This window comes from Nuphar pumila, chromosome 4 (genome assembly GCF_984573655.1).
Source record: "Nuphar pumila chromosome 4, dmNupPumi1.hap1.1, whole genome shotgun sequence".
In the NCBI taxonomy this organism is placed as follows: domain Eukaryota; kingdom Viridiplantae; phylum Streptophyta; class Magnoliopsida; order Nymphaeales; family Nymphaeaceae; genus Nuphar; species Nuphar pumila.
Genome location: NC_143252.1, coordinates 119,031,037 through 119,045,681, shown reverse-complemented (window position 1 = coordinate 119,045,681; position 14,645 = coordinate 119,031,037). Strand labels below are relative to the sequence as shown.

Genomic DNA, 14,645 nt, shown 5'->3' with positions numbered 1-14,645 from the left:
CTTTGCCAAAAGCCGTCCATTTTAGATGCTTTAGATGCCGTTGATCTAGAGCATGGACGACTCTGAAAACCTTTGTGGGGGCCATCTGGAAATGAGCAATTAATCCAGCCATGGTGGTCAGATGTTGTAAATGGCTCCTTTGCCACAAATTAATGTTATAATTTATTAATCACAAACTTATATTATAAATTGTGTGGACCAAATGAAACGAATGCAACTTGGGTCCCACATGTGACTCATCACATCCAATGGTTCCTTATATTTTACAGTAGTTCGTGTTATCCTAATCACATTCATATTGCTGCCTTCTCCGGTTAGGTGAAAAGAAGAAAGCAAAATGGAAGTTCAGCCTATAGTGAACCTCCTTGCACTCCTAGGTCTCCTTTGGTTCCTAAGAGCCACTGTTCTTTTCTTGAACTGGGTTTGGAGGTCGTTCGTGAGATCTCCAAGGAATCTCAAGGAATATGGTTCTTGGGCGCTTGTCACGGGTCCTACAGATGGCATTGGAAAAGCTATAGCTTTCTGTTTGGCAAACAAGGGTCTCAACTTGGTGTTGGTAGGTAGGAACCCACAGAAGTTGGATTCTGTTTCCCAGGAAATACGTGTCAGACATGATCAGATACAAGTGAAGAAGATTGTGGTGGATTTCTCCAAAGATGTTGATGAGGGAATGAAGAGGATTGAAGAGGGGATTCGTGGGCTTGATGTTGGGATCTTGATCAACAACGCGGGAGTGGCCTACACTTGTTCGAGGTACTTGCACGAAGTTGATCCAAAGTTGTTGGAACAGTTGATCAGGGTTAATGTGGAATCCACCACCAAGGTTACTCATACAGTTCTTCCAAGCATGATCAGAAGGAAGAAAGGTGCCATTGTGAACATCGGTTCTGCCACAAGTCTCGACATATGGAGCTATGCACTTTTTACAGTTTATGCTGCAACCAAATCGTAAGTTTCTCTCTCTCTCTCTCTCTCTCTCGCTCTCTCTCTCTCTCTCTCTATATATATATATATATATATATATATATATATATAATAAAGGATTTTCCTGTAATCTAACTATATAGATGTAATCTGCAAGTTTGATTTTACAAGTTCGAACCTTAGACCTTTCAGTGCTATCACAAGAAAAGGTTTAATTTTATATGACATGAAAAATAATGGCATAAATTTTTCATAAATATTCAAAGCTTAAATCATGTATTTTTTTTATTAGATTTTCATCCGGTTCTCTAAATGGCTAAATGCGTTAGCCACTGCTAACAGACCATCATTTGAGTCAAAAGCTTCAGTGCCACAATAGATAAGTCTGAGACCATTGATTGAGCGGCCATCATTTGTTAGATCCCCCGTTCCCAGCGGTCATGCCGTCTGAAATCAGACGTGGGACGGGAGATCAAACAAGCCCTAATCCTAGCCATTGGTTGAATCATGAATGTATAGGGCTGAATGTAGGATGGAGGATCTGTTCTCAAATTCAAGCTGCCGCTGCCAACACATCATGCTTGCCACCACTAATCTGTCTACTCACAGTTGTACTCTTAGGTGTGTGTGTGTGCACGCTAACAGGGGTAGCCTGGTGCATGATTAAGGATGTCAATGAATCAAATTTTGTCTCATATACCGACCAAATTCGATTCAGTTTGGTTGCATTTGGTGAGTCAAAATCATCATTATGATCGGATGTGGATATAGTTTTGATTTTTTTGCTACTGATCCTTGAATTTGATGGATATCCCAATCCATTTACAGATAAAAAAAGCAGATCTGGTATAAGTTTTTTACCATTCAAACCTGAATCTGGATCCATTTAGCCAACATCTGATTAATCGAATATGGTATTAGTCGCATCCAATCCTAACCATTTACATCCCTATGCATGATTTGTGTGCTCCTAGCTACTTCCTCGACAATTGTACTCTAATGCCTTTTAACATAGTGCATCAAAATTTACATTTTGTCCACTGCCATCACACTGGATCAAGCTTTAAGCCACATAAGTTGGTGATCAAGTTGGATTGCAAAAGAATTTAATTGATCCAGACAACCCTATCTGTCTAAATTAGGGTCCGACCATCAACTCCTTTGTAACACTAACCAAGAAAAGCAATACCATTACTCATTGTCTCCCTGATAAAGTTGTGAAGATAATGTATCTATTATCATTTTTAACATTTCCCTTCGACAAATAAAATGATCCTTCAGAATAAAGATGGCAATATACTTACCCTATGAGGGCAGTTATAATGGCAAACGATAAATCACCAATTTAATGCCCTACTCAGAGGGGAGCCACGTTTGGGATAAATTATTGGGTCAAGCCCTATTCTTAATTAATGGTGTGGGGAAGTGGAATAGCCACCCACTTCTCATTAATGCAGGAGAAGTTGAAGGGTCAGCCCTATCCCCTCATTAATGATGTGGGGAAGTGGAATAGCTACCTAACTCTCATTCATGCAGGAAGTTGAAGGGTTAAAACCCCTTCGATTTCTGGAATGAGTCTAGAAGGCTCACTTCTAGAAGGTTCATATCTAGAAGACTTTATGCCATTTATAAATAGGGGTGCAGAGGTTGTGTGCTGAAAGAAGAAGGGTAGAGTGGCTGTGTGCAGAGAGAGAAGAAGTGAGAGAGAGAGAGTAGAAAGAAGAAAAGGAAGGAAGAAGGTTCGTCACCACGCATTGATCCTCAGAAAGAGGTGTTGATTGTGGTGTGGGCTTTGACTCGGGTTGTGCACCCGAGATGTAATCTTGTATTCATTTCTTCATGTGATTTCTTTGTTATTATCTTTAGCTTTGGGCAAGCTATTGGACGTTGTACTCTCTACATTGTACTCTCTACTTTCATTATAGTGGATTATTCTCTCCGTGCCCTATGAATGTAGGTCATGTTGACCGAACCACATAAACCCTTGTGTTGTGATTTGATTGTGCCTTTGTTAGATCCTATATTGCTTCCGCATATTTTTTGTTATCTTAATTTCTCTACAAGTGGTATCAGAGCCAAGTTCGTGAAAAATCATGTCTTCTAAGTCAGTTAGCTCTAAGTTTGAGGTGGAGAGATTTGATGGCAAATGAAACTTTTCCTTATGGCAAAGAAGGGTGAAAGCTCTACTTGCACAACAAGGGTTGCACAAGGCTCTTGTCGAGAAGGCGAATAAGCCAAAAAGCATGACCAATGATGAATGAGATGATCTTGACTTGAGGGCTACTGGTGTGATTGAGTTGTGTCTATCAGATGAAGTCATGTGTAACGTGATGAAATAGAGGACAACAACGAGATTGTGGTTGCGGCTAGAAAGCTTTTACATGACCAAAAACTTGTCCAACAAGTTATACCTCAAGAAACAACTTTATAGTCTTCGTATAAAGGAAAATACTCTCATTCTTTACCATCTTAGTGTGTTTAATAAGATTATTGCTGATCTGTTTAGTCTGGATGTTAAACTTGAAGATAAGGACAAAGCTTTGTTGTTACTAACTTCATTGTCACCATCTTATGAGCATCTTGTGACAACCATAATTTATGAAAAAGAAACATTGGATATGGAAGAGGTCACATGTACGCTCATTTTCAATGAAATTAGGAGAAGACCATCACCGAATGAGGATTCTGGTGAAGGATTGATGGTGAGTTCATCCAAAGGTAGGGGTCGGTCAAAGGACAGGAAAAATGACCGCAGATATAGAAGCAAGTTCAGGTCAAGGAAGGACATCACTTGCTACAATTGTGGAAAAAAAGGGCACTTCCAGAATCAGTGCAAAGAGCCAAAGAAAAATCAGAAAAAAGGGAAAGAGACAGAATCATCAGAAACCAAAGAAGATACCACAGCCATAGTTGAAGGTGAGCTTATGATTTTGTCTACTACTAATAATCTATGTATCTGTGTATGTCAGGATACAGATTGGGTCATAGACACAGGAGTCTCGTACCATGCCACACCACAGAGAGAATATTTCAGTACATACAGGACCAGTAATTTTGGTGTTGTCTGAATGAGAAACACATGAACGTCAGAAATTGTAGGTATTGGAGATATTCATCTCCATACCAGTCTTGGGTACATGTTGGTGCTCAAGGATGTCAGACATGTTCCAGACTTGAGGTTGAATTTGCTTGCAGTAGGAAAGCTTGATAAAGAGGGCAGAAGTAGTGTTTTTAGCTAAGGACAGTGGAAACTCAGCAGCGGGTCATTGGTTCAGGCCAGAGGAAAGAGATGTTGTACTCTTTACAAGATGCAAGGCAAGGGACAGTTGAATACAACTGAGGACTCTTCTATTGATTTGTGGCACAGTTGATTAGGCCACATGAGTGAGAAGGGCTTGCAAATTCTTGCTAAGAGAGAGCAACTCCCAGAGTTAAAAGGTACACGTCTAAACCCGTGTGTTCATTGCTTAGCTGGTAAGCAATATAGAATATCCTTTGTTAGAAATGCCTTTCATAGAAAATCTCATATTCTGGAGCGAGTTTATACTGATGTTTGTGGTCCTCTGAGAACAAAAATTGTTAATGGTTTTACTGATGTAAAAACTTTCAGTGGTGCACTTTATTTTGTTACTTTTATAGATGACTTCTCCAGGAAGGTTTGAGCATACTCTTTGAAAACCAAGGATCAGGTTCTTAATGTATTCAAGCAATTCCATGCTATGGTTGAGAGAGAAATAGGAAAACAACTGAAATGCATCAGGTCAGATAATGGTGGCGAGTACAAGGTCCATTCCATGAATATTGTAAAATTCATGGAATTCGCCATGAGTTGACAGTTCCAGGTACCCCACAACACAATGCAATTGCAGAAAGGATGAATCGTACAATTGCAGAAAGAATCAGGTGTATGCTTGCACAGTCCAAGCTGTCAAAGAAATTCTGAGGCGAGGCCTTAAGGACAACAGTTGATGTGATCAACTTGTCTCTTGCTCATGCCTTAGCAAATGATGTTGCAGATAGGGTATGGTCAGGAAAGGATGTGTCTTACAAGCACCTGAGGGTATTTGGATGCAGGGCATTTGCACATATCCCCAAGGAGGAGAGGTCCAAGCTTAATGATAAGACGAGGCAATGCATTTTTCTGGGATATGGTGATGCCGAATTTGGCTACAGGCTATGGGATCCAGAGAAGCAGAAGGTATTCAGATCCAAAGACGTGGTATTCTTTGAAGACCAGACACTTGAAGATATCAAGAAAGAGGTGTCAATTCAGACTTCTGCAGGTGGATCTATCCACTTAGATCCAGTTACTCCTCCAGTGGCACAAGTTGAAGGAAGAACAGTGCAGGAAGATGATACAGAGGTGGATGTTGATTTACCTGCAGGCCATGTTGAGCAGGAAGAAGTTAGAGAACAACCTCTTCCAGAACCCCAACTGAGAAGATCTTTCAGAGAGTCACAACCTTCCAAAATGTATTCTTCACATGAGTATGTGATGCTTACTGATGCAGGTGAACCAGAGAGTTACCAGGAAGCACAAGAGTGTGAATAGAAAGAGCAATGGCTAATAGCTATGCACGATGAGATGGATGCATTGCAGAAGAACCACACTTATGATTTGGTGGAACTACCAGAAGGCATAAAGGCCTTGAAGAACAAGTGGGTTTTCAGGTTGAAAACTCAAGAACAATGTTCTCAACCAAAGTACAAAGCTAGATTGGTTGTGAAAGGCTTTGGTCAAAAGCAAGGTATTGACTTTGAAGAGATTTTTTCTCCTGTTGTTAAAATGTCTTCTATTCGTGTTGCTCTAGGTATTGCTGCTAGCCTGGACTTGGAGATTGAGCAGCTAGATGTGAAGACTGTTTTCCTCCATGGTGATTTGGAGAAGGAGATATACATGGAGCAACTAGAAAGCTTTAAAGTCAAAGGTAAAGAAAATCTTGTATGCAGGTTGAAAAAAAGTTTGTATGGGCTGAAGCAAGCTCCAAGACAGTGGTACAAGAAATTTGATTCATTTATGGCTGAAAATGGATACAATAGATCGGCTGCAGATCATTGTGTCTACATAAAATGGTTCGGTGAGAATTTTATTATTCTCTTGTTATATGTTGATGATTTGCTTATCCTTGGAAAAGATATGTCTATAATTGACAGGCTTAAGAAGGAAGTGAGTAAGACCTTTGCAATGAAGGACATGGGGCCAGCAAAGGAAATATTGGGCATGCAGATCTCTCGTGATAGAAAAACCAAGAAGATATGGTTATCACAGGAGAAATACATCGAAAAGGTATTGGACAGATTCAGTATGAACAATGCAAAGCCAGTTGGTTCTCCTTTTGCAGGTCACTTTAAGCTGAACTCGGAGCAGAGTCCATCAAGTGACGAGGAGAAGGAGAAAATGAAGAAAGTTCCTTATGCTTCAGCAGTCGGAAGCTTGATGTACGCGATGGTATGTACGAGACCAGACATCGCATATGCAGTAGGTGTTGCTAGTAGATTCCTTGCAAATCCAGGAAAAGAGCATTGGGCATCAGTAAAGTGGATCTTTAGATATCTCAAAGGGAGCTCCAAAGTTTGTTTAAGCTTTGGTGGTGGATCACCTGTCTTGACAGGTTACACAGATGCAGATATGGCTGGATATATTGATACTAGGAAGTCCATATCTGGTTTTGTACTCACTTTTACAGGGGGAGCTGTGGCAGTCAAAATTGCAAAGGTGTATTGCTTTGTCTACTACTGAGGCATAGTACATTGCTCTTACAGAAGCTTGCAAAGAGATGTTGTGGATGAAAAGATTCTTGATGGAGTTGGGTTTTGAGCAAAAAAAGTACTTGGTGTACTGTGACAGTCAGAGTGTCATTCATCTCGCCAAGCATCCGAGTTTTCACTCAAAGTCAAAGCATATAGATATCAGGTACCATTGGATCCGAGATGAGTTTGAGAAAAATTTGCTTCATCTTGCAAAGATCTCCACAAATGATAATGGTGCAAATATGCTGACAAAGGCCTTACTGATGGAGAAACAAAATACATGTCGGCAATTGGTCGGCATGAACTTCAGTTGATTAGTTGAATTGGAGCATCCCCTTGGGCTGGAGGGGGAGATTGTTGGGTCCAGCCCTATTCCTAATTAATGGTGTGGGGAAGTGGAATAGCCACCCACTTCTCATTAATGCAGGAGAAGTTGAGGGTCAGCCCTATCCCCTCATTAATGATGTGGAAAAGTGGAATAGCCACCTAACTCTCATTCATGCAGGAAGTTGAAGGGTTAAAACTTCTTCGGTTTCTGGAATGAGTCTAGAAGGCTCACTTCTAGAAGGTTCATATCTAGAAGACTCTATGCCATCTATAAATAGGGGTGCAGAGGTTGTGTGCTGGAAGGAGAAGGGTAGAGTGGTTGTGTGCAGTGTGTAGAGAAAGAAGAAGTGAGAGAGAGAGAGTAGAAAGAAGAAAATGAAGGAAGAAGGTTCGTCACCACGCATTGATCCTCAGAGAGAGGTGTTGGTTGTGGTGTGGGCTTTGACTCGGGTTGTGCACCCGAGAGGTAATCTTGTATTCATTTCTTCCTGTGATTTCTTTGTTATTATCTTTAGCTTTGGACAAGTTATTGGACGTTGTACTCTCTACATTGTACTATCTACTTTCATTATAGTGAATTATTCTCTCCGTGCCCCATGGATGTAGGTCGTGTTGACCGAACCACGTAAACCCTTGTATTGTGATTTGATTGTGCCTTTGTTAGATCCTATATTGCTTCCGCATATTTTTTGTTATCTTAATTTCTCTACATAAATCACCCTAATTCGGATTTCTGGCTCCTCCTCTGGCCCTACTTGAATATAAACTAAGTAAAATTTAAAAGAATAGCCGTCCTAGATTCATATGTTTATGTTGCCCACAGGTTAAAACATCAAACTCATCTGTTTTCCACCTTTATCTAGAAAAACTGTTGAAACTTTGTGAAATACTTGTGAGTTTATGTACAAAGGGCAGGGAAATCTTTACAGGTTATATCTTAAGACATAGAAAGAGATGTTTTTATGTCAGCAATAAAAGCCCAAGCTTAGGGAATTGTTGATCTTGCAGCGTGGGTTTCATGTAAATCAATAATTCTACTTCAAATCATGCTTCAAATGAACCATGACTTGAAATAGTCTTATAATCTCAACAATGCATTTGTCATTTGAATTCAATAGTGTTTCAGTATTAGATGAGAACAGATTTGTTAAATACTGATAACTTTCAGATAGAGTATTAGAACGAAAAGATCCATTAGATAATGAACTATTAGTATTTGTTCTAAACCATCTCTCAGGATGATTCAACAATATATTTAAAGTTCTTTGCTTACATATTCTTAATCTGCCACATTTATACGAATGTAGGAGGATGTGTCAGCCCCCAAGTTTCAAGTCCACCACTGAGAACGGACAAGTCAACCAAAATGTGTATTGGCTAGCACAGTAACTTAAATTCTATAACCACTGGTCCTACAACTGAAAGATTGCAGTTTGCCTCATTTAGAGAATTTGATTACAGTGTCTTCTTTTACGAAACTGAGTTCTAGAAGCCTCATCTCTCCTTTGATGCTTACCGTCAATGCTAGTATAAAGTAAACATTATGAAGGTCATTAAAGAAATAGCAATAGACCCTGTCTGAGCTAAGTTATTCTCAATACAAGCAAAACAGCAAATTTCTCCAATGAATGTTATATATATATATAATGTTAAATCACTTCATCTGGAATCAGATACTGAAAATAGAGCTACCCCAAGTTACCAAAATGCACTCAAATGGGTCCTTTCTTTTACAGGAACACAAATATATAGATCTTAATACTTGGACTAAATCCTTAAATCTTAGTGCTGTGATGCAAAACTGTAAAACCCACACCATAATCCTTAAGGTAACGAAGTTTGTATTATGCTTTGTCCACACTAGATGACTAAGAGATCTGGTTTTAGCCATGCTATTTCTTCCGTCTCCATTGTAAATGTTTCACATAATTGATAGAATCTGTCCCACTTCCACTATAGGATGAACTGATTAGCCTCTCCCAATAACCAATTTACTTGTAAATTATTGCATTTTCATGCATCTGTTTGTGTTGAGACATGCACAGGTACATAGAGCAATTCTCTAAAAGTCTGCACGTGGAATACAAGAAACAAGGAATAGACATACAATGCCAGGTTAGCAATTTCGTTCTTTCTCTGTTTGAATGATATATATATATATATATATATATGTGTGTGTGTGTGTGTGGGGGGGGGGGGGGGGGGGGAGGAGGGGGGGGGATTGGAGGCATGGAACTATTGAGTATAAATCACCTCTTTTCATATTTTTTAGATTTTTGTATAAATTGAACCTCATGGATGTGATTTACAAGGTTTGTTTAGTAAAAAATGACTTTTCAATCATGAGATTGTAATATGTAAATAGATTTTTTTAAGGGCTTCAAAAATCAATGGCGTACAATGTACTAAAATTTTATGATTCAAAAGTTCATATTTTGATATCAAATTAAGGATCAAACCATGCACAAACACATCTATGTGAGCATATTGAGTCAATAAAGATTGAACTTATGGTTTTCAGCTCAATAGTTTTGTTCCTTCAATACACAGTATCATTGAATGAGGCTCGGACCCGTGGCTGCGCATTGCACGTCAAAAAAATTTTAAAAAATGAGTTTTTAGTGGTGGTTCTTGACTGCCACTAAAAACTATATGATTTATGTTGAATGACTTACGTGTTTGATGATACGGGTTACTATATATATATATACGGGCCACTAGAATATGTTAACTGGAAATTTATGAACTGAAGTGTGAACAAAGATTTTTATGTGTTTTTTGTTTGTTTCTTAAATTTCACCATACATATGTGATCTAGATGCTTGGTTTTATAGAAACAAACTTTTAGATCATCTGATTATAATGCATAGGAATGATCTTTCAAGGCTTGAAAATTGACTGCTTTTTATAAATATTCAAGAATCCAAAAATCATTTTTCGTCAAAAATACATAATCCAACAATTGATTCCCAACAAATGGACTATGCCAAATGCATCTGCAGGGTTGGATTTGCAAAAAAAGTGACGAAAATGCCTAGTTCTCATTCTGATTCACATATTTCCACTTAAACATATTCTAGTGACCCATATATATATATATATATATATATATATATATATATGTGTGTGTGTGTGTGTGTGAAAAGTGGTAGCTGCTTAATACATGGCTGCCTAAAAAAAATGCACCTGGGTTGAGCATCCGTCGTCCTCGTCGTACAGATTTTTGATGTTCTAAGACATGTTTGATAAATTAGACCCCACGTGTGTTCAACATGATCATTTGCTCGGAATTGACTATTGGATCATGCTTTTTGACAAAAAATATGATTTGTGAACTTTAATATAAATGCTGAGCCATTGATTTTTGAGTCCTTAAAAAAAACTGCTCATCTGTCATAATCAGATGATTCAAAAGGCAATTCCTACTAAAAAATCATATAGATGAGTAATGCCAAAAAAAATGAAAAAATTGAGACTATATACCCTCCTACAAGTAGGAGGAACCATATATATGATTTTGAAAACCTTTCCAATGGACATTTTATTGGATTTTGGTATTTTTCTTTTAAATTTTGACCATACAGATGTGATCGATATGCTTGTTTTTAAAGGAATCAGTTCTTGGAGCATTTGATTCCGATTCATGGAAAGGTTTTTACAAGTTTCAAAATCAACGGCATACAATTTTCATAAATTTTTGAGGCTCTAAATACCAGTTTTCTATCCAAAATTCATGAACCAAGTATCAATTTATAGTAAATCAATCACGTTGAACACATCTATATGGTCAGAATTTTGAAAAAAAAAATTCATTGGGGAGGTTTGGGAGGGTTTCCATTGGGAGGTTTTCATTCCCCTTATATGTAGATGATACTGTGGTAGCTAAAAAAAAAGGCCATGAATTTTACCGTTGAGTAAGTGGCAAATTTTTTTTTTATAAATAAAGAAAATCATCTTTGTTCAAAATAAGAAAACATTGAGACAAGGTGACCAAGTTATCAATATTCAATCCAGATGCCTCTCTTTATTGCCACAAAGATGAGCAGAATGGAGAGATCTTGGTTTTTTGTTGCTTCACCAGAAGAGTATGCAGATTCGTGCCTACGATGGATAGGGCGTGAGGCGAAGTGCAACCCGTATTGGGCTCACGCAATACAATGTTGGGTGGCGAGTGTTCTGCCTAGGGGTCTCCTAGACCGGCTCCTCTTCCATCTCGCCGTCGACGATCGCTTTCTAAATCGAGATCATCATATTGAAAGCTGATCCAGTATTCGATCGAGTACCTAGATCTGCAACCCTCTCCTCTCTTTCCAAAGGGGATGTGTAGCATTCATTGATTGGACCTTCTCTGCCCCATCACAGGATCCGCTTTCCATCTTATTCCTGCATCTTTTGTCGTTGGCTCATACATATTTGCTGTTTATTTGGTAAACGTGAACTCAAAATAACATGCTGAATTATCCATGGAGCAATTCTAAAAATCTCACTATTGCAGTTTCTCCCTCCAATTTTTGCTGATGTTAATGGGGTGATTGATTTTTTTTTCATATTTATCCTGGGGAAACCACGTCCCGGTCTGGAGACAGTCACCATCCTGACGGCCTAAAACGTCAGGGCTGAGTACCCTCACCCCTCAGGGGCCTATGTTTGCTTTGGCTTATTCACAGGGGTGAGAGCCAGCAGGAATCAAACCCTGACTCACATTTAGCAGCGCTTGAAAAGAGCTGCCAAAACCGGCATCAATAATACATATTGCAAAGCTTGAAGTGTTGCAATTAGTGCACGTCACCGTCTGTTGGGACGTTGCAAGTTCAAATCCCAATGGTATCGATGTGTAACTTGTAGGGTCTGCCTAACCCCAGCTTGCCTTTCAAAAAAAAAGCTTGAAGTGTTGCAATTACATGCGAGACTTTTAGCAGCGTTTTTCAAGCTACACGAAATAACCCAATCCGTCAGGTGCTAAATATAAATTGTGAAACTCAAATTTGAATCTAAATTTTCCTTGAAAATACATTGACAGGAAGCAGCACCAATGTCCACTCGTCAGGAGCTGCCTTTTCTTTTGAGCGAGTTACTGTCCCTGCGTGGACTGAGTTTGGAATTTGTAAGTTACAGTGATTCCAATACATTGCAGTCAATTCAGTTGAAAAAAGAACTCAAATCATCAACCTTTATGAGGTGCCCTTGAACATATATTTTCTCCAGAAATCCTTCCAACAAGTAATTTTTTAGGCAAATTTAATGTTTTCATGAGCAAAAAGCGGTCCTCCACACAAGGAAACTCAGTTCATGTAAGCAATCAGTTTTTTCTTTGTGAAGCATTACAAGAAGCATAGTTTACAAGCATTTAAATACTCAACACTGTCATAATATTCAAATTAGGTGAGATTCATAACAAACCAAAAGAGACCAAATTTACCACTAATATCTATCTAATCAATCCATGTACAGTCTTCTCTGGGAAAGCACTTCTTTTGGACATCCCCTAGTAGCTTTGACCATCCTTTAAGAAAGGAGCAAAAGACACTTAATTTCCAACTAAAATACATAATCTACTGTTAATACAAGTTGAGAGTTAAATCTTAGAGACAAATATGCGAAAATTCAAATTCAGATTGAAATTTTAATAAGTTCAGATCCAAGCTAAATGCATGTCAATGACTATTTCAAAGTTCTGTTACCAATTAAAACAAAAACATGGGCATTCACCTAATTGCAAGCTATACATGCACATTTATTACAATATTTTGTATACCTTACATTTGCAAATCATGCACATATTAATCCCATCAAAAGACTGTTAACTTCCCATGAATAATGTTCAGTACTGCCATCAACAACAACCTACTGACCATTGAACTGCAGCTCAATTTGAAATACTAAAACCCCTTTGCCCACATTTAAAATTTGAGGACTCCCTATTTTTCACCATTCCCTATGTCTTCTTACCAAACTGTTAACTTCCTTTTAATGTTCCGTTCTCTACTTCCCCTTGGTATATGGAATTTTGATATGAAGAAAAAGGTTATCACAAACTAATCCGTGCAATTTTATAAATTTTCATTGCACTAGTGAACCAATAAATTCCCAATATTGGTACATGAGAAAGAAGAAAATCATCTCAAGAGAAAAGCAACCAGCTAAACCAACAAAAATTGTACAATTCCATATGTATAAATTTGTTGTTCAATGATGTACAAAACTGAGCTGAAAAAGCCAACCGAAAATCAAAACCTATGTTGTATTTAAAAAATAAAACATTAAATATGCATCACCCATAACAATATGAATATGTAACTATAGACATATCAGACTCTCAACTCCACAGCCAAGACCTTCTGCAAACCCTGAAAGCAAATCAGGGATCAGAAAATAAATTCTTTATCATATTGAACTCCAGCTGAGACAGAACTTCCTATATTTAATGAAGAATTATAACAATCTTCAACTATATGTAATCATAGAAATCCAATGCATCAATTACAAACGAATTGCAAACAATTCAACAGCTACACAAGGCAAAACTGGCTTAATTGGCTTACCATGGATTTGGTTTGGTGGAAAATCTACAACAATGCCATAATAAAGAAAAAACATGTTGCATCATAGACCATCAGTATCATAACAAGGAAAAATTTAATCTATATATCAAATTTGACGAGATTAGCTCAACAAGTGGGAGTCTAGGACATTCAGGTTGATACAAACTTTGCCTTGTTGAAAATAGGGGCCTCAAAATGAGCTTTTCTTTTAACTAGTTCAACAGAGTCAAGCTAGGCCAAGATACAAGTAGCTTGGTTTGTTTACCAGCCTACAGAACACGCTTTCATGAAAAGTATATGCCTTCAGGTTCTTTTTTGCATTTTTCTTTATAATAATAGTGAAATTTTATGTACTTGCATAATACAAAACAAATGGAGAATTTCTGAGAATTTAAAGCTTCAAAATAATCCTTAACTAGGATACTGATTCATGATAAAAAAAATTCCACTGCCTCAAGCAAACTCATGCAAAATGCAGAATCCAAGTTTTCCAAACAACGTCTAGTCAATCGCAAGAAAGGCATTTCTTACAGGGTACAAACGGTCATAGTTTACTAGAAATACCTTTACACCATTAAAAAGGATAAGAAAAAGCAGTCATCGATAATTCAAAGAATTTGACAACTTACACATACAGTAGCACTTCAAACCTTCAGGCCTGCTCCAACTATGCTAACCCCTTTGGGGTTGACGAGGTGATTGATTGTCCCCACGACAGTGTATTCACTAGGGATGGCAATGGACCGGGGCGGGGGTGGGGGACAAGGTCTCCATCCCTGCCCCATCTCAAAATCCGAACCTCCATACCCGCACGGGGATGAATTTTAACCTCTACCCCCACCTTCATCCTCGTTTCATGTCCTCCATCCTCTGTCCAAACGGGGGCGAGGTGGGGCCGTTTCCCCTTGGTCTATTTTCATCCCTTAGAAGGATTGAGGATGGTGTGTGTGTGTGTGTGTGTGGGGGGGGGGGGGGGGGCAGAGCGTAAGTCCATCCTCGCCTCCATCCCCGCATGGGGATGGATTTTAACCTCCATCACTGCCTCCATCCCCGTTTCATACCCTTCATCCGCGGTCCAAACTGGGCAAGGCAGGCGGGGCC

The 14,645-nt window shown here is 38.6% G+C and overlaps 1 protein-coding gene across 1 annotated transcript; it reads left to right on the top strand.

Moving 5' to 3' along the window:
* Positions 1 to 289: 289 nt before the first annotated feature.
* LOC149840804 (very-long-chain 3-oxoacyl-CoA reductase 1-like) lies at positions 290 to 11,483 on the top strand. Its single transcript, XM_090003343.1, has 3 exons — positions 290 to 948; positions 9,048 to 9,117; positions 11,017 to 11,483. Exons 1-3 carry the CDS (start codon positions 338 to 340, stop codon positions 11,263 to 11,265), a joined length of 930 nt encoding a protein of 309 aa, XP_089859469.1. The 5' UTR covers positions 290 to 337; the 3' UTR covers positions 11,266 to 11,483.
* Positions 11,484 to 14,645: the final 3,162 nt, after the last annotated feature.

Coding starts and splice junctions, on each gene's coding strand:
- LOC149840804 (XM_090003343.1), top strand. CDS start 338: ATGGAAGTTCAGCCTATAGTGAACCTCCTTGCACTCCTAGGTCTCCTT. Junction 949..9,047: donor GTTTATGCTGCAACCAAATC/GTAAGTTTCTCT, acceptor AGACATGCACAG/GTACATAGAGCAATTCTCTA. Junction 9,118..11,016: donor GAATAGACATACAATGCCAG/GTTAGCAATTTC, acceptor TATTCAATCCAG/ATGCCTCTCTTTATTGCCAC.